The sequence below is a fragment of the Eurytemora carolleeae genome, unplaced genomic scaffold (assembly GCF_000591075.1).
Source record: "Eurytemora carolleeae unplaced genomic scaffold, Eaff_2.0 scaffold363, whole genome shotgun sequence".
Lineage (NCBI taxonomy): Eukaryota > Metazoa > Arthropoda > Copepoda > Calanoida > Temoridae > Eurytemora > Eurytemora carolleeae.
Genome location: NW_019397289.1, coordinates 48,690 through 75,544, shown reverse-complemented (window position 1 = coordinate 75,544; position 26,855 = coordinate 48,690). Strand labels below are relative to the sequence as shown.

The 26,855-nt window shown below is 30.7% G+C and overlaps 1 protein-coding gene across 2 annotated transcripts; it reads right to left on the bottom strand.

Annotated features, from left to right (window-relative positions):
• On the bottom strand, positions 1–23,714 carry LOC111713300 (uncharacterized). 2 transcript variants are annotated; one of them, XM_023488137.1, is made up of 17 exons: positions 23,659–23,714; positions 23,204–23,299; positions 22,814–22,898; positions 22,094–22,136; positions 21,540–21,638; positions 18,968–19,194; positions 18,225–18,271; positions 16,619–16,692; positions 15,282–15,363; positions 14,845–14,902; positions 14,600–14,621; positions 12,765–13,106; positions 10,364–10,459; positions 7,774–7,995; positions 3,728–3,770; positions 1,209–1,279; positions 1–601 (listed from the first exon to the last, which is right to left on the bottom strand). In XM_023488137.1, the coding sequence occupies exons 1-17, from the start codon at positions 23,674–23,676 to the stop codon at positions 433–435; spliced, it is 1,794 nt and encodes a 597-aa protein (XP_023343905.1). In that variant the 5' UTR covers positions 23,677–23,714; the 3' UTR covers positions 1–432. The 2 variants fall into 2 exon arrangements, with proteins under 2 accessions (XP_023343905.1, XP_023343906.1); XM_023488138.1 differs by having other exon boundaries at positions 3,728–3,767.
• Between the last annotated feature and the right edge of the window lie 3,141 nt (positions 23,715–26,855).

The following is a 26,855-nucleotide window of genomic DNA, read 5'->3' as shown; positions in this document are numbered from 1 at the left end:
TAACACATTTTATTTATTTTAAACTTTATATAATTACATTTTCCTTAAAACTAACTATATCACTGGTTAAATTTATGATAGTAAATATCTACACAGTTGTTATTTTTTGATTTATTAGAAACTAGCTGGAGTGCTCGGTGTTTCCTAGGTTTATATTATTAGTCATTGTCATAGTTACTTGTTGAAGCTTGGAACATAAGATAATCTTAAGCCTTAAACCTTTCCGTTTAAGAGAAACCTTCTGTCCAAAAACCAAAATAATAGTGTTATAAATACTCGTAGTTAAATTATACCCAAGCCAATACACATTTTCATTTTAAAATAGTAACAAGCGAAGATGACAATTTTTCATTTTTTATCGGTCATCACCGTATCATTATTGAGTTCATTATAACATGAACCAATTTTTTATTAACACTAGATTGTATTTGTTTAAGAATGAGGTTTAATGAGGCGCATCATTGTTTTCCTTAAATCATATCTGAGCAGGAATATTGCACAGGGTTCCAGTATTGTCTTCAGAGACGCCAAACCAAACTTTAGAATGAGAAATGCCGCAACATTTTCTTCTGGCGATGAAATCATCAGTTCACTGATCAGGCTAAAATAAAACATATATTTGTGTATATTTTGGGGCTTAGCTCCTGTTGGGACCCAAAAAACCCTGGAAACCATAGATTTCACTAATCCAGGGGGGGGGGCATATTGGGGTATTTCAGGGAGTCAGGGGGGGAGAGGTGACTGTTTTTTGCCAAAATACTCCTCTTCAAATGCATTTGTCTTGTGTTTCATTGTGAGAATCGACAAAATTAATATATTCTGATAATCTTTTCATTTCCAAATATTGTATCAACTGTAGCTATAGACATTGATTTCAATTTATAATTACTTTTCCAGTTCATATATTTATCCTTGAATGCATCCTATTAGCCTGCAATATATTTAGATGTCGTACTAAAACATAACATTTAGACAACTTATAGCCTTCTCTCAAAAAATATTCTTAAGCGGCCAAGCCTTATTTGACATAAATAAGAGGTTTATGGAATAAACTCATTTTAGTACCAACTTGGGGGGGGGGGGGCCTGATGACACCTCTGCATTTAGTTTTTTTTTATGGGTGAACAATGATGTTTAGAATGTAGAAAAAACGATATTCAAAACTGAATAAGATTTAAAAAGTATAATTGTTGAATAAGATATTTTACCTGGGTCCGGTAGTAAATATATTAACAAGATAAATCCAGGTTGATAACCAGATAACAGAATATATCTCCATCTTTGATTCATATTTAATTTTACATTTTGAAAATATTTGTTTTTCCAGCAAAATCATGTGTTTTTTGCTTACTTTTTTTAAGCAATTACTTGAAGACCAAGGATTTTTGAAAATAATTGAAAACCTTAATTTTTCAAGTTCCGTTAAAAATCTTTAAAACTTTTTATTTTCGCAAGACTGCCGACCATAAAGAAAGCTAATAAAGCCATGCGGGCATATTCATATATATTGATACTTCTTGACTGAAAAGGATATACAAAAAAAAAATAAAGTCTTTGTCACAAACTCTGATTTTCTCTTTATCTATATTTATGCGACCCAATGTCATACACCTAAGATATTTCAAACTATGAATGCTGTTTGATCAAATACTTTAAGTTTGAAATGTCAAAGGTGTACACCATTAGGTTGCAAGGATTACAGGATTAGAAAAATTGAGCTTGTTGCTAAAACTAAGTGTATTAGAAAGTTTAAAATTAAACGGAATTAATGTTCGTTTGTCCTCATTCCAAGTAATTATAGGCATCGTTTTTAATGTTGTAGGAACTTTAATGAGCTCCACAAGAATCTGAGATTTTTAACTTATTTAAAAATGTTATGCTTGATAAGTTTGCTTTCATTATTTTATGCAAATGTATTACTCATGGCCAGAAACAGCCACAAACAATTTTTTAAAACTATTGGTAAAATCGTTTTGAAAGATCTTAAATATCTTGCTTACTGTTGCTTAAAGTAATTTATTCGAACTTTTTAAAAATCGAATTTTGTGTGCAGTGTCAAATATATCAGATGCTGTTAGAGCATATTTCAGACCAAAAAATCATAAATGTGTAAAAATGGACCTCAAAACTATGCCCATCTCTACTTCCAGGCTCCAGCCATGTAAAAAATAATAACAATATAAAAAAGTGAATTCAAGAAACCAACATACCTCAGTGACAAAAATACTACTTTAAGTTAAGAAAATATTTATGTTTTCTACAAAAGAATTTAAACTTTTCTGCAATAAATTGTCTGAGCAAGATAAATATTTTCAATATTGATATAAATGGCTTTACACAAAAATAAATAAACCCTTCCTATTGTTATAAAAAGTAAAATGTTAAATTCAAAAATTACTTACTTGGGCTATTATAAGATTTGTAATAATAGATAAAATCAAATTGATTAACAGTATGGGTGATAAATGTTTACTATTTTTAGGCTACTATTAACCCTATTATGCTGGGGATGTACCCCATGACGTTTTTGGACCATATTTATAATGCATTAGTCCGACGCTGTTTATTAAACAGTGTTAAAATTTGTTTAATCAGAGTTTGTAGAAACTAAATTCCTTTACTTTCAGTTCAAGAAATTTTATATCTGGATACACCATATACTATATGCTATGCAAAAAGTTAATTTAGGAAGAATAATAAGAACTATAGGTCCAAAAGTGGCCTTTATACCTATTACCCGTCTTTTCAGACATACTGCCTGGACTTATTGTAACTCTATACCAGACTAAATCTATTCTAAGACCTATACTTCCTTGGATTTAAACATTCTATAAAGAATATTGTATTCATACAAACGAATCCTATCTCAGCCAATTGAAGAAACATTTGATATAATCTCTGAATCTTTAATAGAATCTCATTACCCTTTGACAGAACCTCTTAAACCTTTCCATGGATCGACTCTCTTTACCCTTTGATAGAATCTCTTGACCCTTGAATAGAATCTCTTGACCCTTTGTTAGCATCTCTTAACCCTTTGATAGAATCTTTTAAACCTTTCCATGGATCTAATATTTTCACCCTTTGATAGAATCTCTTGACCCTTGAATAGAATCTCTTGACCCTTTGTTAGCATCTTCTAACCCTTTTATAGAATCTTGAAACACTTTTTTATAATCTTAAACTTTAACCAAATCTTAAATTTATAAATAGAATTTAATCAAAATGTTAAAATGAAGAGTGAAAAATAAAAATTAATAAACGGTCTAGGTTGAAAAAGTTGTGAATTGATTTAAAAATTATTAATCATTTTGATATAACAGAGAGTATATAAACTTTTAATACACAATCATATTTCTCAGAAACAAATAAAGGATATTATTTTTCTTACACGCACATCTTTAGTAAAAGTAAATTCAACCTAAAGTCTGACCGCGTCGACCTTGTTGCACCCGCTAGTCTTATTAAGTGTCTGCTTTATTTACCCAGTGTCCGGGCGATACAGTACAAACTGGGACCGGAAAGGTTGACCCGGTTTGGAAATTCAAATGTACTACGCTGCACGTGCTTATATACAATAAAAGTAAGAAAAATAGAAAACATGAAATGAAATTGTTGTATTTGTATTGTATAGTCACGTGTGTGTATTATAAAATGGAATTTATTTTCACACCAGGTATTTTTCTCTCTCTGGGATAAAAGAGAAATAAAGTAAATTAAATTGTTCCTTTGAAGAATCTTCTTTGGAGCTTTCAGCTTCAGGATTGCTACTGAAACAAAAAAATTTTTTTTACTTTTTTACAAGAATTGAGAAATTTTCTCAAAAGAAAATATTCTGTTTTAACAATCATCAACTATTGATATAGAAATGTATATAAAATTTATTTAAAAGAACGTATCAACATAATTTCAAGTAATCCTCTAATTGGATATAGGTGTCCAGAAATCCAGGAAATGCAAATCAATATTGGTGCGAAAAGGTCTATGAAAAATGAATTATATTTTATATAACTTGAAGTAAAGGACTAGACACTTTCAGTTAATGCCTATGTTTTGAGATAGAAAAAGGTGATATTAACCCGTGTTTGCCCAGACAAAGCATTTAAGGGTACCGTTGTAAATTAGACACGCAACTATATAGATAGCGATTTAATTGAAATAAGTGTACATTCCTTTCACTTGAAAAAATGATTTTTATTTATTTTCTTTTATATTTTTATATAATATATATAATGCTTATACATGTAACTAATTCTATTATTGTTATTTTCTTATTAATACTGCTTGACTGTATTTATCAGCAATATATATTATAAACATCTACATTGTTAATAAAGCAGACTTATTTCTTGTGATTAGTCAAGGTTATAATGCAAGAAAAGTTATTTCAGAGGTGTACGGTCACTGGGCGGTAATGTAAACACAAGACGGATGTCGAAGCCTGACATGGGATCGATCTTTCACATAATTAATCAATTAAATATTCTAATCATAGGAAACTATTATGTGATTTATCAAAATTATCAAAATTCAATGCTTTTAACCTCCTCTGATACTGAACGAACAGGCTGAAGCATCTTTTCTTGTTTACAAATTCCGGCCGAAGAGAACTGGTTTCAATATGTACGCAGAGTATACGCAACTGAAATCAACTTTCCTTGCATTACATTTTTGTGATTAGTATTCTAGACTTAAAGGAATAGACATCAGCATTAAACATGCTAAATATGTCCCGCACAAAGAGATTCTTGTTGGAATCTCGAGTGACCAAACTTAGAATCACAACGGTACTCTTTAAATCTTTATCTTATCATTATTGTGTTAGATATCGTCGTTTTTAAGATTAGACAATTTTGACCAATTTCTTGTTTCTGCAGCAGAAATGTGCAAGTCACTTTCATGAGAAATCACAATTTAAAAAATATACTTTTANCCATCTTTTTAAAGGGTTGTTAAACGGATAAAATTGCCCAATTTCTTACATTGTCTCTGCTGCATAAATTCACAAATCCCTTTTACAGACAACTGCAGCTCATTAAAAATATCAAAGTGTCACTTAAATTCACATAATTAAATTCCATTTAAATATTTGTTAAGATATGGCGGCCATGACTCTCTGTATCTTCCATAAAACTAATCTCTATATATCTAAAAAACTGAATTATCTTATAGTTCCTAACTAATTTAATTTCTCGTAAAGAACTCCCAGGATGGATCTCTTCCCTCAATATAAGCAAGGCTGGACACATCCACACCTTTTTCCAGTCGGTTGGTATCGGTTAGTTAAAATTGTTAAAAAATAAACTTTTTAAGTAGACGTTCGTTATATAGAAAAGAACAGAATATATTTCAAAGTCTTTGGCGGTAATGTTAACGATTATTTCCTGTAAAAATAGCTGGAACAATTTAAAGACAACATAAAAAAACATCCTAACATGTAAAAAAAAAATTAATTCAGACAAAAAATTTTCTGAATGATTTCTGCAATTTTAATTTGAAAAAAATAACGAAAGCCGCCGTTATTGTATAACACATCAAGTTTGTATTATTTATTAACAGCTAATTTTTTTTTATAACGACTATTTCTGTTTGTGTACGATTTCAAAATTAACGGGGTTTGCCGTTCGTTAACGAAACATTACCCAGCTCTAAATATAAGGAGAATATACATGATAAAATAAATAGATTAGTCCCGTATAGACTTGTCTGTAATAATATTATTATAGAATAATTAATCATCCTACATATTTATATTTACATTTCCGGATCAACATTTTTCAAATATTTTAAATATCTATATTTTAGGATTTAGACTATATTATGATCAACTGGCAGGTGGGCAATTCCCCCCTTAACTCTTGAAACTGATAAAATTAAAAAAATGTGTGTTTCCCAATAAAATAGTTTCATTTCCATATTCTGTCTAAAAACTAGTGCTGGGCAAATTAGTACGTTTTTTTCAGAAATATTCTTTAATTGTGAAAACAAATGAAAGGTCCTGATTTCCAAAAAATACATATTTATTAATTATTAATTATTAAAATTGTCTGTTTTAATAAATGTTTTTTGCTTGTTTTTAACTAGCATTCCTTCCGCCGCGCTGATAACAATTTCCCTCTGGTGGCCAGAGGAGAGGACCTGATATGCTGCTGAAAACTTGAATCTCTCTAATAACTTAACAGTTTTCTTTCATTTATTAACAGATATTTCATTCATTAACAGATTTTTCATTCATTAACAGATATTTCATTCATTAACAGGTATTTCATTAATTAACAAATATTTCATTCATGAGCAGATTATTTGTTTATTAAAAGATTATTCGTACGTTAACAGATCTTTCATTTGATAACAGATATTTCATTCATGAACAGATACTTCATTCATTAACAGATCTTTCGTTTATTAACAGATTATTCGTTCATTAACAGATCTTTCGTTTATTAACAGATAATTCGTTCATTAACAGATCTTTCGTTTATTAACAGATTATTCATTCGTTAACAGATCTTTCATTCATTAACAGATCTTTCGTTAATTAACAGATTATTCGTTCATTAACAGATCTTTCCTTCATTAACAGATATTTCCTTCTTTAACAGATACTTCATTCATTAACAGATATTTCATTCATTAACAGATATTTCATTAATTAACAGATATTTAATTCATGAGCAGATTATTTGTTTATTAAAAGATTATTCGTTCGTTAACAGATCTTTCATTTGATAACAGATATTTCATTCATTAACAGATCTTTCGTTTATTAACAGATTATTTGTTCGTTAACAGATCTTTCATTCGTTAACAGATTTGTGGTTTATTAACAGATTATTCGTTCATTAACAGATCTTTCGTTTATCAACAGATTATTCGTTCGTTAACAGATCTTTCATTCTTTAACAGATCTTTCATTCAATAACAGATATTTCATTCATTAACAGGTTTGTCGTTTATTAACAGATACTTCATTTATTAACAGATATTTCATTCGTTAACAGATATTTCATTCATTAACAGATCTTTCGTTTATTAACAGATTATTCGTTCGTTAACAGATCTTTCATTTGATAACAGATACTTCATTCATTAACAGATCTTTCGTGTATTAACAGATTATTCGTTCATTAACAGATCTTTCGTTTATTAACAGATATTTCATTCATTAACAGATCTTTTATTCATTAACAGATCTTTCATTCGTTAACAGATCTTTCATTCATTAACAGATATTTCATTCATGAACAGATTTTTTGTTAATTAACAGATTATTCGTTGGTTAACAGATCTTTTGTTAGTTAACAGATATTTCATTCATTGACAGATATTTCATTCATTAACAGATATTTCATTAATTAACAGATATTTCATTCATGAGCAGATATTTCATTCATGAGCAGATATTTCATTCATGAGCAGATTTTTTGTTTATTAAAAGATTATTCGTTCGTTAACAGATCTTTCATTCGTTAACAGATCTTTCATATGTTAATAGATATTTCATTCGTTTACAGATATTTCATTTATGAATAGATTTTTCGTTTATTAACAGATATTTCATTCATTGACAGGTATTTCATTCGTGAACAGATTTTTCGGTCAATAACAGATTATTCGTTCGTTAACAGATCTTTCGTTTAATAACAGATTATTCGTAAGTTAACAGATCTTTTGTTAGTAAACAAATCTTTCATTGGTTGACAGATCTTTGTCCAGCCTTAATAAAAACTTCTATTGGAACATTTGTTTTAATCACTAAGAACCTTAAATCACCTGTTCATGGAATTTTGAGCAGTAATTCTGTTGCGTGGAATGCTGAGTTGGTTTTTGTTGTATTGAGATGGAGTGTTAATTGTGAGTTGAGAGGAATGGAACCCAACCGGACTGTAAATAGATGGAGTGTTGATTGTTAGTTGTGATGAATGGAACCCAACTGGACTGTAAAGGCTTTCAGTTTTCTTCCGGTGAGACGCTGCTGGGACTATTTTATTCCGCCTAATCAAACATTAAGGTAATACATTCTTGTCATTTCCATACAACACACATTATCAGAGGGAAAAGGAATCTTGGGGTGGGGAGGGGGGGGGGAGGTAAAGTATTAATTCAGTTTTAATTTTAGAATTTCAATTCTAAGATTTTACTCTACGAATTAATTTAATTGTCTTGTGGATATTTCTGGTTTAACAGTCGTCATCGTATATATCAATACAGTAAAGACAACTTTTGATTTAAATTTGTGATTTCTATCAAGCTTTCGAACCGCATGGATACACATAAATATGGAAACAAAGATAAGCTGTCAATTAACATATAAAATCTAGAATTATTTACCCGACATCTTCGCCGTCAGGACATAAGGTCGGTTAACATGTTTCCTGGGATTGTAAACTTGTAACTTAAAAAGCTTGTTAGATATCAAAACTTAAATAGAAAAGTAGTCTTCATTGTATTGATATAAACGCCAACCACGGCGAACAAATTCTTCCCCCTGCTACAAAATACCCTGGTAGTGCCCTTGCAAAACTGCAGTATTAGAATTAATGTAATATCTTAATGTATCATGTGAAAATATTCAGAAACACATTCTTATTCTGTCTGTTTGTAGATATACTTAATTCTTTGGACACAGACAAGGAAGACAAACTTATTGAGTGTTCAAAGAATATGTTCTTCAATACTTTTACCTAATTTTAGTTAGTTAATAAATAAAATTCAGTGTTACACTAGTGGTAATTATAATATCTTGTTGAAATGGACAATTAGAAGTGACCCTTCAAACAAAATATTGACGCTAATTGATAAACATTATCTGAGTAATAATTAGGCACATTTCTCTTAAAACTGCAAAGAAAAAATTTACAATAGTTTTCATCGTAAAAAAGGATCTGTAAGGTATAATTAGAAAATTAATTCAACTTTTAGTCTGAAAAACAAGAAATTCTCCATCATTTTTTCTCAGATCAAGATTTATGGATGCTATTTCAAATCATTTTATCTTTATTAAAAAAGGTTCGGTCAAAATTATGTCGACAGGTTGTATTATGTGTTCGAAAATTGTTCAAAAGAATTGAGTCTTTGTCACAAACTATGATTTTCTAATCTCTATATCTTTGTAATCAAATGCCGTAGACCTTAGATATTTCAAACTATGAATTCTGTTAGATGAAAAAATTCAAGTTTGAAATATCAAAGGTTTACACCATCAGGTGGAAAAAATACAGGTATTAGAAAATCAGAGTTTGTTACAAAGACATAATTCCTTTGTAAATTTTAAACATTTCCCGTCCATCTTATCCAAAGAGAATATATTATACATAGATTATCAGATTTAGAATTATTGTTAAGCCATAGAATTCGAAGTTTCAAATTTACCCAATTTAAACTTTTCTAAACTCTTCTAAATCCTTCAACTATTCTTACTTGGAAACAAACATATTGTAGGTTGGAACAATTCCACTTTTAGTAAATAGACGGCTTATTTTAATCATTGATTGCATCAGAACAAACATATTGTAGGTTGGAACAATCTACTTTTAGTAAATAGACGACTTACTTTAATCATTGATTGCATCAGAACAAACATATTGTAGGTTGGAACAATTCCACTTTTAGTAAATAGACGATTTACTTTAATCATTGATTGCATCAGAACAAACATATTGTAGGTTGGAACAATTCCACTTTTAGTAAATAGACGACTTACTTTAATCATTGATTGCATCAGAACAAAAATATTGTAGGTTGGAACAATCTACTTTTAGTAAATGGACGACTTACTTTAATCATTGATTGCATCAGAACAAAAATCAATATTTACAAACGTCCGTTTTAAAAATTTTAAACCTACGCTGAAATAGAAAGAATCTTTCCTGAAATAAAAAGTTTTTATAATATAAAAACTTTAGACCTGTAGATATATTTTCAAGATTACCAAGAGCATGATGCATGGAAGAGAGAAGATAAGAAGAATAATTATGAGTTTTAATGTAAAATAAGGGAGGTCGATTAAAAAAAGTTTTTAGCACAGATCGTTTCAACTGACACATAAAATCTGAAACCAATCTTAGTAATCTGAAATTAAGTTCATTATCTTAAAGACTTTGAAATTAAATTGCTGCCAAAGTTTTAAAAATTTAACTTTTAAGGTGAAAAGATGTCACTGATATGAACTGAAAATTTCAAACTGTGTAATGTAAGTTTGATACATTTGCTGAATGTTTTATTTACAATTTGGATTGAATACCTAAACTTGAATTCTTGTTTAACTGCTTCAGAACATTCTCAGAAACATTTACTGTGTGTTTGTGATGCATGTAAACAAAGACAATTATTTTAAAAATCTCGATAGAAACTTTAATTTTACCTTGGGCTACCTTGCAGGGACATCTTGTTCAAACTTTTTTGTTTTCTAAATATTGAACAGTTCTTGCTAACAGGGTTCTCCTCTACCTCCTCACCACTATTTGAAATTTGATAAAATCTTACAGGGTGGCCAAGAAAAAATGAAGATATTGGCCAAAAGTCTAAATTTTTGAATGAAGTGGAGGTAACATGCCACTTTAAATTGGAGAGTTAAATGCCTGATCCTTTAATGAACTCTATACCTCCAGGGTACAGCAATCACAGAATATCGAAGAGGAATTCAATAGATCCGTCTGTACAAGATGGAAAACAATGCTTGATCACTAGGTTTGATTTCTTTTAAATAAATTTAAACTTTAACAATAACCTTTTTCTGTTTACAAAACAAATTAGAATATGATATTCCTATGAAAATTTTAAGTTAATCTCAAAAAAGGAGTTAAGTTTTTGTCACAAATTAAATTTTATAAATCCCAGCTTTTTGCAACCTTATGGTGTAAACAGTGTAAACCTTAGATATTTCAAACTTTGATCCAATAGAATTTATAGTTCGAAATATCTACATATGGTCAACATTGGGTCACAAGGATACAGGGATTAAAAAATTAGAAATCCAATTTGTGGAACAGAAACTGTGATATTGTAATAACAAAATAAAATGACAGAAATGGCTTGAAAAGATATTAGCATGAATAATTAGTGGATATTCTTGGTATTTGTTCAGGTCTAGGGTTTCCAACCAAATTTTCGCAAATTTTGATGTATTTTCGATAAAATTTTCGATTAAAATAGATTTTTAAAATTTTTTATCAAAAAAATTATGCAAAAAGTGAATGAAAAAATGTTCATTTTCGTTTCATATTTTGTTGGCTGAACGAAAATTTGGAAACCCTATTTTTTGGAGCTACAGTGCTTCTCTGGATTTTTATTAAACTACTATAAACCCTTTTTAAAAAACCTTTCGTTTGTTTTGAATTTTTCTTGTTCAGAAATCTGGTCTATGAACTTTTTGATTTAAAGGAAATTTGATCTAAGAGTAATCAGATCTAATGAGAATTTAATAAAAAAAAGTGGAAATGATCTAATATATTTTTTTAAGATCTATCTCCACGTTTATATGTAGAATTGGATCTAAATTATGTAGAATCTGATCTAAAATATTTGTTTTGAAGAATTAAATTTTAGATTACATTTTTTCCTCAAAGTATGGAATTTGATCTGAAAAGTGTATACTTTGATCTAAAGAGTTTATAATCTGATCTAAAATTTTATAATTTGAGTATATTGCTTTAACAGTTAAGAAAACGTGGAAGGTTCAGACTTTAAAGGAAGTGTTCGCAAAAAATGAAAGGGGGTATAGGCTTAATGCGATAAAAAAGCGCTTTTGATCGCTACTAATCTTACTTCTATCTGTTGCGTCTATAAGGAGAAAATTGTTAAAGACGTCTCATACCGAAGAGCGTAGCGCCCATACAAATTGAGGAAGTTGGAACATACGACTTAGACCGTAAAAAAATCAAATTAATATCAAACAAATCATTCAGATATTACAACCTATAGTCATCGATTATCTTTCGCCACATTTGTATATATTTAATATTTCATACTAGTTTTGATTTTGTTTTTTAAAATAATATTTAGCTTACAACTTGTTTTCGAACATTCCTGGAAAATATGAAAATGTCGTCTTCATTACCAAAAATCCTCGAAACAGGAATAAACGTTTGTATAAGTAACTCTCAGATCATAACAATTAAAACATATTATGAAAAATAAACTATATACAAATGTGGCGAAAGATAATCGATGACTATAGGTTGTAATATCTGAATGATTTGTTTGATATTAATTTGATTTTTTTACGGTCTAAGTCGTATGTTCCAACTTCCTCAATTTGTATGGGCGCTACGCTCTTCGGTATGAGACGTCTTTAACAATTTTCTCCTTATAGACGCAACAGATAGAAGTAAGATTAGTGGCGATCAAAAGCGCTTTTTTATCGCATTAAGCCTATACCCCCTTTCATTTTTCGCGAACACTCCCTTTTTAACGGTGATGAGTAGGGTTAATTGTAGAGCTAGAATTAGATCTAATTCTACATTTTTTAGATCTAATTCTACATTTTTTAGATCTAATTCTACATTTTTAAAATCTAATTCTACATTTTTAAAATCTAATTCTACATTTTTCTTTTTAAAGATAGATTTCCTATGCACAGAATTTTTGAATTTGAAAAACAATTTTTAAATTGAAAAAAATATGAAAAATAATATGAAAAATGTGGAACTAACTTCTCCTTTTTTACTCTACAGAGGTTTGGTCCATCACCATCACCTACTTTTAAAGGGGGGAAGGGGTTTATATATAAGTGTGATATAGAAAAGTTTTTTGTATCAATTTTCCTTGTGAACATCCAAGCCATTTTCTGCCGTAGATTCTCTCCTTTGATGTTTTTTCTATCCATCCACTTCTTTCCCTCTTCCCTAATTTTGAATTTACTCCCCTCCCTCTCTTCCCTTATTTTGTATTTACTGCCCTCCCCCTCTTCCCTTATTCTGTATTTACTCCCATCTCCCTCTTCCCTTATTTTGTATTTACTGCCCTCCTCCTCTTCCCTTATTTTGTATTTACTCCCCTCCAGCTCCTCACACTCTTCCTTTGTTTTGTATTTACTCCCCTCTATAGCCTGGTCTCTATGTTCATCTTCTTCCCTCTCCCCCTCATCTTCTTTAAAAAGGGAGCTCCTATAAAATCTTGTGTAAATAGGAGATCAAAGAAACTATATAAATCTCCCTAGAAGGGACTAATTCATTTGGAGTACCATGTCCAGGTTTTTCTTTAAAAGCCCTTAAACGTACTGTACTGCACTATAGGTTAAATGGCTTGTATTTTAGAAAAACTGTTAAAACCCAGAAGGTCTTTTTCTCTCAAGTGAGAACAAAAAATGGCCGAGGAGAAAAAGACTGATGGGCACAAAAATATGGCAACTGAACATTAAAAATACTGTAGGGCACGGGCAACTGCACAAATTGAAGACTAATGGGCATATGCAACGGCACAAGTTAAAGATTGAAGAACACAGGCACTGCACAAACAATTATGACTGAAGAACACAGACAACTGCACAAACAGAAGACTGAAGAACACAGACAACTGCACAAACAGAAGACTGAAGAACACAGACAACTGTACAAACAGAAGACTGAAGAACACAGACAACTGAACAAACAGAAGACTGAAGAACACAGGCAACTGTACAAACAGAAGACTGAAGAACACAGACAAATGTACAAACAGAAGACTGAAGAACACAGACAACTGTACAAACAGAAGACTGAAGAACACAGACAACTGTACAAACAGAAGACTGAAGAACACAGACAACTGTACAAACAGAAGACTGAAGAACACAGACAAATGTACAAACAGAAACTGAAGAACACAGACAACTGTACAAACAGAAGACTGAAGAACACAGACAACTGTACAAACAGAAGACTGAAGAACACAGACAACTGTACAAACAAAAGACTGAAGAACACAGGCAATTGCACAAACAGTAGACTGATGAACACAGACAACTGCACAAACAGAAGAATGAAGAACACAGGCAACTGCACAAACTGAAGACTGATAGGCACGGGCAACTGCCAAACAGAAGAATATTCGGCACAGGAAACTGCACAAACAACAGAAAAACATTTGGCACGGGCAATTGCACACACAAAAGACTGATGGGCAGGGGAAACTACACAAATAGAAGAATATTTGGCACGGGCCATTGCACAAACAGAAGACTGATGAGCACGGGCATGGGCACTGTCAACTACACAAACAACAGAAAAACATTTGGCACGGGCAACTGCACAAACAAAAGACTGATGGGCATGGGTAACTACACAAACAAACGAAATATTTGGCACGGGCAACTGCACAAACAAAAGACTGATGGGCATGGGTAACTACACAAACAGAAGAATATTCGCACAAGTAATCCCGGGTGCTTCTACTAGTTCTTGATATGAATAAAAGAAATAATGGATAGCTGTTAATTATCTCGAAATCTCATAAGAACTGCTTTATCATTGTTAATGATCTTAATAACCAAAAATATCATTATCGCTAATATAGTTTCTTTTTTATTTATAGGGTTGGCATCAATTGGAAGCTAGTTACATCAAGAAAGAGAATATTATTATCTAAAACATAATATACATTTTTTTTAGATATATTATACCTGTATACCAGCAAACATATCCCTACACATCAAAATTTGATTTTTACAAATAAGCTTCCTCCAAGAAAATTAAACATTGCATTACATGAATAATGAAATCCCCAATCTATCTAAAGTAAAAAATTATGCGGCCCCATTTTTCGAATCTTGAAAATAAAATAAAAAAAAAATTCAGAAACCCCATGGCATGGTTTTTTTATAGTGGACATTTTTTAACAATATTTTAATGTAATAAAATTTTGTTCCTGTGAAAGAAAGAAAAAGAGGCAAGGGAAGCGCCAGGATTATAGAAAACCACTCAACCTGAAATTATTAAGTGAGACACCAATAAAATAAGATACAGTCTAATGTCCATTTTATGTTATTATAAAGCAAATAATAAAATAATTTTTTTTGTTCTTTAACCCAGCACACTATCAACACACATTTTCAGCAGAAGACTTACTTTTACTCAAACTCACTCAAAGACTTACTCTACGGTTAAAAGAAAACATATTCATCTAAGGTATGAATTTAGCGGTTGAACCAATTTTAAATTAGAAAAATAGAAAAGTAGTTTTTCTTATTCTAAATTGTAGAATTGTAGAATTTTGGCTAGATCTCAACTGCGTGTTCAGCCGCTACTGCTGTTTTTTTATATTATGATTATGTCTATGAATAAAAATGATAAAAAATACTTGACCTTTGATTCAAGGTTTCTTGAGAGATCACATGATTCTGTTCTAGCAGCAACTGTCAAATCTTTAGGAAGATCAAATTCTTCCCTATGACATTGAATTTGATAATAATTAGAATTAGATTTCATTTCAGTTACTTTTGTAAAGTAATGCTTAAGATCGGAATTTAACTCATAAAAAGGAGTGTTCGCAAAAAAAATAAAAAGGGTAAAATCAAAGGCATAACCTGAATTAAATTTTAGATCGAACAGACATTTTTTTTTACTTCTTATGTTTGAGATTTGAGAAAAAAAAACGCTAGTCGCTAATCCCCAATTTGGTATATCGTTGTTGAAGGATTATTCATGCAATAAATTTGGAACTGATCCTTTACTTTTGTCAATAAAAATAACACTTCGTTAACAAAAGTAGGTCCGAGGTCAGAAAAAAATTGAATTGAATTGAAGACAACATTCATAAACTTATCATCCTGAAAAATGTTTAAATTAATTGATTAAAACTAACTCAGATTCATTAAGAAAATTTTCTTTTTAAAAAACTATCTTTTTTAAATTCTAAGAAAATTTTCTTTTTAAAAAACAATCTTTTTTAAATTCATCATTTTCAAGAACTATTGTTTTTTGTTTTTAAAAGTTTTTAAAAAGTAATTCGTTTTCAAAAAAGATCGTTTTTTCTAAAAACTGATAGTTTTTAGAAAAAAAACAAACAATAGAATTCAATGAGAAAATTATAGTTTGTGACGAGTATTCATTTCCTTTAGAATCATTTCTCCTTCGTAACAGAAAAATCCTTAATATTATTCTCTTTAGTGCAAAATTGTGTGAATAATAAAAATAAAAATAAAATAATTTTAGTTTTCTATTTATTTTGTTTATAGAATAGAAAATGTGCTGAATCAACCAAGAAAGTAAATGGAAAAAGTGCACAGTTAGGATATTGAGATTTGACCAAAATAATGAAATGTGCAATTTAAACTTCAACTCTCCATATATTAATTCATTTACTGTCCGGCCCAGTTTACCTTATCATATCGTACTACTTTCTATGGCTGGGTAAAAGACGACCTGGTACTTGAAATGAGCCGGAATTTACAGTGATATTTACAGGCTATTATGTATTCAGTTTTTAAAAAATCTAAGTTGGTACCAAATAGGAGACTATGGTTTACAGCGAACGAAACATTTCGCGAAAAAATGCGAAAATTTCTGTTTGCATTTTTCGCGAGCAAACAAAATGTGAAAAATGCAAACTTTTCTTGAAGCGATTTTTCCTTTTCGCTACAAACCCTAGGCTGGACAAAGGGTCTGACCCAGATGGCATAAAAAAAATTTTCTTTGTTTACCTTTTATCGTCTAGAACTTGTTCTGAAGAGAGACCCGAAAGAAAAGATAAAGACCAAATACAGGTCAGAATCACCTTAAGAAAATGTAAAAATAAATTAAACTTTTTTTTCAAGATTGGAATAGCACTCTTTGTACTTGTATTATAAATTCATAAATTTTTTTCTTCAAAGAAAACTTGACGCGACAATGAATTATCGATACGATAAAACCCTATTACAATTATTTCAAGAAATGCCGTCGTTTTAATTTAAAAAAAAATAAAACATGCTCTTTGCAGTGTACTGGGTGTCCCACGAAACATGACACTTAGTGAATAGTTTTAAATGTCTTCTTCCATGTATTATTTTAGATATTACACACTTTTTGCAGTTTATTTCGTTAATAAAATCTTTTACTTTGAAATTAATTTTACTATAATATCGAAAAATTTAACAAATTATAGAAGATGACGTTCACAACTTTTCACCAACTGTTATTTTTCGTGGGACACCCTGTTGGTCCTAGAAGTTACACAGTATCACCGTTCACCGTTTAGTCCACACACAATAATGCTATTGTTTTTTTAATTACTTTCAATTTTATTTTGAATTTTTAAACATTTTTTCTTTTCATTTTGTGTAAAATCTAAGAGTATCTATATACTTTTGTTCCCCCAGTATTATTCTGTAGAAATGTTTTTAAACTTCTCATGCGAAATAACTTTCATTTTCATTACTTAGCATATTTTTGCATAACTATAGCTCGAGCTGAATGCATGTTATTCTAGTCAATTTGATTCTAAATCTGTGAAACTTAAATTTTCTCATTTCAACTTTTGATAAAGTTTTTATAAAACAGGCCCCTGGTATCTCCAATTCAAATACTGAGATAAACAAATAATACTGAGTTGAATCACATTTGACCGTCAGCGAAATATTCAGCTAAACCTAAAACGGTTTCTGCAGCCTGCCAGTTTTTCTAACTTTAAGTGACCCTTCATTTCAAGAGAGTCTATACCCGAGTAACGTTGGTCCGTACTCTTTAAACCGTAATATGATCAATAATGTTGAAGAGAATGTCGTTCTTCTTGTTTTACAAATATTTGATTTATTTATCTCTCTACTGAGTTTCACTTTTGTAGTGAAACCACAATTACAATTAGTTTAAAAACATGTATAACTAATTCATACATAAACAGACAAAGCTGTTAAGGTTCCGGTTCAGACATGCCACTATATTAATGAAGGGTCTCTTTAAATTATGTTTTCAGTCCCTTTAAGACATATTACAATTAACCATTCATAATTGTAACTTAACATTTTGTATCGATTTACCTATTAAGCCATTTAGCCATTTAGCCATTTACCTATGGACATATTTACCTATTTACCTATTTACCCATTTACATATTAACCTATTTACCCATTTACCTATTTACCTATTTACTCATTTACCCATTTACCCATTTACCTGTTTACTTATTTACCTATTTACTCAATTACCCATTTACCTATTTATCTATTTACCCCTTTACCCATTTACCTATTTATTCATTTACCCATTTACCCATTTACCCATTTACCTATTTACCTATTAACCTATTTACCTATTTACCTATTTACCCACCTTATGTCTTGTTTTCATACTGTCGCAGGAATCAGAACTTTCAATCTCTTAAATAATCCACCTTTTTATCATTTTCTCAATTAGCACGTAACCTTATTTTTATTATTTCAATCATATTTTATTGTAAGAACTTTAAATAACGTAAATTGATAGATTTTTTTTACATTATGGACCAAGTTAGTTACAAATATAATACAGGGTTCCTCACAAAGGATACTACTTTAGAGACGACTGTACGGAATTTATACTGTCTGTGTTCACAATTCTATGCAACATTTAACTTGTTTCTTTCTTTGTTAGATCATTATTTGACCAATGACAAATAAAAGTCTATTTTTAAGACAGAAAATGTGGTCGTCATTTTACAGTACGTCTTTACAATCTTTCTAGTTAACTATGAAAGTTATTTTTCAAATTTGAAATTTTGTGACAGCCTCGACTTTAAAGCGTTGCAATGGCTTGGACTTTGGTTTTACCTCAATAAGTCACTTATACTTTGTGTGGACCTAAGCATACTTATTCTAAAACTGCTTGTAAGCTTAAAATGAGTAATTGGCAAAATACTGCTAAAATTTTTTGTGAGAGCGTTTACGTCTTGGTTTTCAGTTTGTCAGTAACCCCTGTATTCAATTACATGTAATCGTCATATTTCAAGAGTTTCAGGTCGTCTTTACAGTCTTATCCTTTCTTGAGTACTTAATTATTAGCCTTTATATATGTCTTGATCAAAGCTGATTATTTTCCTGCGTCTAAAGAGGGTGTATTAACTGTAGGGACGGGGGTCCGTTGACACAGGGTATGAAGAATAGGCGTGGCAGGTGGAAGGGTGTGCGTGGCAGGGGTGGGGGCAAACAGGGTAGGAGTAGGAGTAGGGGGGATAGGGGTTGTGTTTGGAGAGAATATAATTGAGATTGAACCTCCAGATCCACTTCCGCTCGTATCTTCTTCTTTTACAGAAACTGGTCGTTCACTGGAAAATAATAGCAAGCATTTAAAGGAACTGTTCCCGTAATTTCAGCTGGCATTCCATTCAATCCTTTGTCGGAGCAGAAGTTATATAAAGATAACCTTGTTTTTTAATTCGACAATTTTCTTCACAAATCAGACTAGCAAATTTTTATATATCAACGACAAAGAACGTAACAACAGAATTCAACACTTTGTTCATTTTGTTTTACTTTATTGCGATTGCGGCGTATAATTTGCAGCTATTTTAAACCCTCTAAAAAACTTACTATTAAAATTATAGTTCTAATATTTCTACAATTGGTCGGAATTTTTATGCATCAAAATCCATGTGTATCTCAACTTGAACGGCAAAATCCTGAAGGGTTGGGAAGTCTCTATAAAAACATAGCGATTGATACAATGCAAAGTCTTAATTCTGAATCGATTTTCGTTGTTTTGGACACTGCAATTTATAAAATTTTCAATAAAAATGATACTAAAATTATGGGTTTCCTCAAAACAGTAGATTCTCTTGCCGCAACAGTTTCGTGTTAATGTACGAAATGAATTTCGTGTCAATAAGAAACCAGTTGTGCACAAAATTGCGCATTTATTCGAAAAAATCATCGTTCTGCACAAAAATATGCTTGAATGAAGAATCTTTTTACAAAATCTTGCGCATTAATACAAGGTCATAGTTTTTGCACACAATGATAACAAAAAATTGGACTTTTTGTACATGTGGTGGATGAATACGAAAACAGGGAAAAGATGTTGTTACGCGAGCCATGCTGCGTGTAGAAAGTCTGCTTGTCACCCCTGGGTATTTCTGAGTTCTCCCTGAAGATCTGTACGGAATGTATGGTGAAAGAACTAGTTTAGGAGCTGTTTACAGTCCGACTGCGCAGACGCAAGATTTCTTGCGGAATAGTAACTAATTTATGTCAGTATATGTTTATTCGTTTTGCAAGTATTAGCCGTGTTCAGAATTCTGGGATCACTGTGGTAACTATTTTTATATATATTTATGCTTGTCGGTTTGATTATAATATGATTGATATTTGTATATGTGTTTATTGGTTCCTAGCCACAGTTTTTGAATGCCTGAGTGAATTATTTATTGTAGTTGTATGATTTGTCACTCAAAGCTTTTTCTGTGGGTTTATTAAACTTATTTAGATTGAAGGCTCAGAGAAATAAACGTTCGGAACCTTACTATCATCCTTTTTATTATGAAGAGCGTTGAGAGAAGGGAGTCTTACGATCCGGTCCTGAGAAATACCACACGGTATATATATTAGGTCTTTAGGGAAATCGCTAAGTAGCGAAACAGATGTGAATTAGTTTTGAACTTAAAAAAAACAATTTTTTATAGCTGCAGTATTTTGTTTATGAACATTAATCAAATTATTATCATATTCATAGTTTAGACACTGTTAAAATTTGTGTAGCTTTCATTAATTAAATTTGTCATGATAAATATGTTTTTATTAAACACTAAAAAGTTGCCACTGGAGGCGCGTCTCAGTTTTACTAATGACATCTTTGTATTAATCTATAAATATGTATTACATTTCTCTTGTTTGGGTGTCTGCTTGTTTGTAACCTATCTCCTTCGGCTGGGCCAAACTGTCGTAAAGAAACTGAGTTTTTGCCACAAACTTAAATATTCTAATTCCTATATCTCTGCATCCGGATGGTTTAAGCCTTAGATTATTTGACCTAACAGAATTCTTAGTTTGAAATGTCATGAGGTTTACGGCATTGGGTTGAAAAGAAATAGGGATTGGAAAAACTGAGTTTGTGGCAAAAACTCAATTCCTTTGTATGCAAGACACCCTGAGTGATTAATTCATTTATTTCCTGAAATTTACCGAAATAGCTCGAAATAACGAAATAGCTCGAAATAACGAAATATGCAAAAACCAAGATTTTCTTCAGAATTTACACAAATAGCTAGTGCGCATCAATGTGAAATTTACTCGAAACATATAAAAATCGTTGCGCAGTTATTGCTCGATTTTCGTTCAAAAATTTTTATTTGGAAACCCTAACTAAAACCTTGCTTCACGTTTGCATTAAATTTTATGCATATTTAAAGGTTTTTTTTTACGTTTTCAATTTTTGTAGTTCATTTTGTTTGTGTAGGACTTAAAAGCGTTTTATACATTCTTATGGAAACTGCATAGAAATAAAGACAAGATTAAAACCTTTTTCCTTTCTAAATATTTTATTTTTGTTTGCATTTACTTTGTATTATAAAGTTTGTATTTAATTATATTTATAATTTTAAACATACAATTTTAAAATTGTTTATCTAATCGGATTTTAAGAGAAGCCTCTAGAAAAGGTGGCCGACAAACTGACCTTAAAGTTAACCATACAAGAAAGCAGATGCTCCAGGCGGATACAGATATGCAGGTCCGACCCCCAACCACCAGACTAGTGCAGAACTCAAGTTTTAAACTAAAATATATTTAAAATATTCTTTGCTGTTTAGTTAGAAATATATAATTTATTTTGTCACCCTTGCGGCATGAAGGTGTGATTTATGAGCTCTATAGAAAAGGCCTCTTAGTCAAGATATCAAATGCCTAATATGTTCATTGTCCAATTTTCAAAACTTTTACAATTTAGGTGTTATTTAAAAATAGCTAGTAAATATTTGTTTATCCATTTTGGACAAATACTAGTTTTTCATTTTTATAAAAAGATATTTCTGGTCGATATTTGAATTCGTAGAGCAGGGAACTAGAGATTAGAAAAATAGAGTTTATGTCAAAGACTCAATTCCTTTTTATAAAACCGGTATTTAAGAAACACTTTTAGGAAAACTGTAAGTTGTGACTATGAGGAGGCTCAGTTGTAACTTATAACCCGGTTTAATCTGTGTTTCCAATATTAGAATTATATTTACTTACCTGGTAGTATTTTTAGCTACCCCCATCCCAATATATACAACTTCTGCTTAACAAAAACAAACAATTACAAATACAATTTAAAAAAGTGAGATTACATATATTAAGTTATATTCAACTAAATCTTTTGATCAGTTGTTTATATTATGATTAATTGAGTTTTTTAATCCTTTATATCGAATTATCAATTGTATGTTATGATTAGTTGTGTCTTATGATTAATCTTATATTATGATCAATAATATCTTATGATCAATAGTACCTTTTGATCGTATTGTATTATCAACTGTTTATTATGATTAATTGATCAATTGTACTTTTTGATCAATTGTATCTTTTGATAAGTTGTATATTTTGATCAATTGTATCTTTGGATCAATTGTATCTTTGGATCGATTGTATCTTTTGATCAATTGTATCTTTTGATCAATTGTATCTTTTGATCTTTTTTATCTTATGATCAATTGTATTTTATGATAAATGTATATTTTGATTAATTGTATCTTTGGATCAATTGTATCTTTTGATCAATTGTATCTTTTGATCTTTTCTATCGAATGATCAATTGTATTTTATGATAAATGTATATTTTGATTAATTGTATCTTTGGATCATTTGTATCTTTTGATCAATGTTTTTTTTTGACATTTTGTTGATAATTTTTTAATTGATTAAAAGGGATTCTAATTTGCAAAAGTAGAAAACAATGAATTTGTTTGTTTCCTATGCTTCGAACTAGAACAGACTGAACCAGATTGTTTAAACTCGTAGTTAGAATTGTAAACGTTGGAAGGTGGGAGAACAAAACCTGAAAATAAAATAAATACAAGTCAAAACTTTTGAATTCTAAATCTGTTGATAACGAACTTAATGGGTTCCCTTCCAACTAGTGATTTGATAAAAGTCGTTCGATACATCCACCTCTTTGAATTATAATTTGGTGGATTTTGCGTTCGATACCGAAGTTAAACTTATCAATTTAAAAGTTCATATTGTGGATATCGAGATAAGCACTAACTTATATAAAAGTTACATCATTAGAGAATAAAATAAATATACAGCTTGCCGGCAAAATACATGAAAAATAATACTATTATCATAAGCTAAACTTGCCTTGTTGTCTCTCAAGCAAATGATGACGGAAAGATTTAGAAGTATTGATAAAACTGTTAGGAGCATGTCACATAGGACTAAAGCACCACTTAGCTCCTTAAATATAGAAAATATCATTGAGAGTATAGGAGCATATACAGGGTTACCCACAAAGAATGGGACTGGGATTAAAGTCTTGAAATATAACGCTTTCAAATTTAGACTTTTTAATTCAAGTCTGTTAATTTCATATTTAATAATTTTTCATAGAAAGAAACAATTTTCGAATTTTACAAAATTAATTTTTTATTTCAACAAAAGCAGGAAACATTGTAATTTCTAAAATAATTGATTTTTAAACACGCTTAAACTTGAGCTGTACTGATTCTAATTTTAAGTTTTAATTAGTTAGAATATTTATGTTACAAAATTTATTTTTAAAATTACTGTTTTTCAATAAATTTAAAACTAAATACCTTGGTCTCCATTTTCATGTGTAAACAGAGTTTTTCTTGATTACAGATTTAACTCTGAAATAATCAGGTTTGGAACTTTTCTATTTTTAGTCCAATCAATTAAAAGTAAAACAAAATCATTTTTGGACCTATCCCTGTTGCTTTTTTTGGGGGTGGGGGGTGGGGGTATTTGGATAAATAGGACCCCCATCCCCCACCACATGTTTTTGCACACAACTCGAAAATCATTTATCTGAGGCGATATGCAAATTGCTTTGGCATTTTATACCAGCTGCCTGAGTCGTCAGGCATATGTAATCAAATTCCAGAATGCCTTAATTAAGAGACGACTTGAAAATCGTCATCGATTTCCGGTTTGATAAATGAAAAAGACTTTTGAAAATGTGGTCTAACTTCTTTGCATCTTAAAATTGACAAAAAATTGGATTTTTGCAAACTTGCAGATGATTAAAAATATAATAGATATGACATTATAATTGTATTATAATCAGAATAGATGGCATATTTTGGGCAGCAGCTTGGCCTGTATATGAATGGAATAATGAGGCAAGCTCAAATCAAAGATAATTGAAGATATTACGGGGAGAGGAAATTGCTAATTATTTTTCGGGAGGGGGGGGGGAAGAAGAGGCTCCAAAAAAAACTTATTGAGAGCATAATATATGTTCGATTTACACATTAATATGTATATTCGCATTATTACCATGCATCTTATAGGTCGCAAGTAAACATACAAACAGAGTTTCCCACGAAACATGACAGTTGTTGAATAGTTTTGAATGTCTTCTTCCATATATTGAATATTAAAGACTTTTTGCATGTCATTTCGTTCAAAACATCTTTTCTCAAATATATTTTACTTTGAAATCAATTTTACAATAATATAGTTGGTATCCAATATACTTAATCATTCTCTTTAATATCAAACAACTTAACTAATTATGGAAGAAGACATTTTAAACTATTCACCTACTGTCATGATTCGTGGGACACCCTGTAGTAGAGAATATAAATCTAATATATACTATACCAGCATGAGTACTCATCGTTGCCCAGGGTACTCATAGTTACTCCCACCGTTTACCCGCGCTTGGTCGTAAATTACGATTTTAGATATTTTCCCTATAAAAGTTGAGTGGACACACTCAACTTAGAATCTCAAAACCATATTAAGAACATTCCCGTGGTTCTCCCGAGTTCCCCATCAAAATTTAAGACAAATCGGTCAAGGGGTTCCTGAGTTATGATCGGACATCCAAACAAACAATCAGAGATTACAATTTTAGATATAAAAATGGGTACTCATTGGAGCTGGGACTGGAGTTTTCGTTTTCAATGATAAGATAATGATTTAAAGGTTGCTCATAAATTATCTTCTTCATGATTACTTTGCTAAGGTGTACCCATGCTTAAATATAATATTGGGTAATTTACTTCAAAGTCATCTATATATATATATAAAGTTGTAATATCTGATGATTGTCTGTCTGTCATGGTGTCTGTTTGTTTGTCCGATACAACTCTAAAACTCCTGGACTGATTTGCCTCATATTTGATTGGGGAACTCGGGAGACCCACGGGAATGTTCTTAGCTTGGTTTTTAGATTCTTTAGTTTTGTTGGCCGAATTTAATAGCGAAAAATTAGTTTCCCGGTAAAATCTTTCAAGTGCAGGTAAACGGCGGGAGTAACCTGGACAGCACAGGGTTCCTAAGCTAGTATAACATAATGATATATGAGTAAAAGTTATAATATGTTAAAGCACAATTGTATTTTACAGGGAATTCTATCACACAAAAAATGTTATAGTTATGATATATGAACCGACTTGAAAAAAGAGCTCAAATCATTCACAATGTTTCGGATGTACAAAATTTGGGCCCGATCGGTTCAGCCGTTTTGACATTTATATGATACAAACAAGCAAACAGACACCCAGACCCAGAAAATTTGGGTTTACTTTTTCTCATTTTGCATAATATATGTATTTTTGTTCCGCATCCTAATTATGTACAGTATGTACAGTACAGTATGTACGATCTATCACACTGAATGCTGATATGCTGACGGATGTAAACTGAGGTGTACCGGAGTCCCGGAGGTTTAGAAGAGGTTTGAAGGAGAAATCAAATATCTCCGAATCTGAGATCTGGTCTGGTCTATTTATACTCAACTCTTCTATCTCTCTTCCACGCAAACACCGTTTCATTTCAAGGACAGGGTTACCCGCAAAGGATGAGCCTTAAAGACGATCTGAAACTCATAAAATATGACGATTACAAGGTTAAATTAAGTCTTCTGCCTTTCATATTGTCTTTAAATGGCCTATTTTTTGACATGGCAATGAAAGACACCAGTGTAAAGTTGCAGAGAACATAAATTTAAAGAAAGACAGTATAAAGTCTGTTAAGCAAAGAGAATAGTATATATATTAGAGGGGAATTAAATAAAAAAAAGTGTAAAACGGCCATTTTGTTGTACTGTTTCCATACTGCAGCTGTATTTCACATATTTATGCTATATAACCTTTTGAGCCCTGGAATATCATTTTATAGAAAATCTAAAATTATTGTTAAAAAAACCAAATTATGAAATAGGCTGGTTTCATAATTGACCAATGATTATTTCACATAGACTCTATGCCTTCCACATTACAAATGATGATTTTCTGTTATAACTATAAATCAAATGATGTTTTTTATTCACCTAATTCATTATAAAGTTTATTTAACAGCTTTAAAAAATTCGAATTTGAAATGGATAATCTGGGAACATACTGTATTAATGTACTCTACTGCATATAATTTGTGAACATTTACATGATTTGTACACTTTGAACTCCCTTTCAGGCTGAAAGGGACTGAAAAAATTCATACCGAGATATTCTTTAAATTCCCCTCTAATATATATTCTATTCTCTATGCTGTTAAGTCGTCTCTGAAGTCTCATCCTTTGTGTAACCCTGAACCAGACTGACTTTAAGGAAGCTAGAATAAGTTGAACATATCGCCACCCCACTCATAGAACCTTATCTAGGTTCTACTCACGGCTGCTGTCTCATCTCCTCCAACCCTCCAGGATGGCACCACTATATGTCTTTAAATTGTGATCTTTGCATTGTCCATGTCTCTTGTCCTTTCTTGTGTCATATCTATAGTGGTGTTTATATTCCAGATAAATGCCAAGAAGATCCTAAAG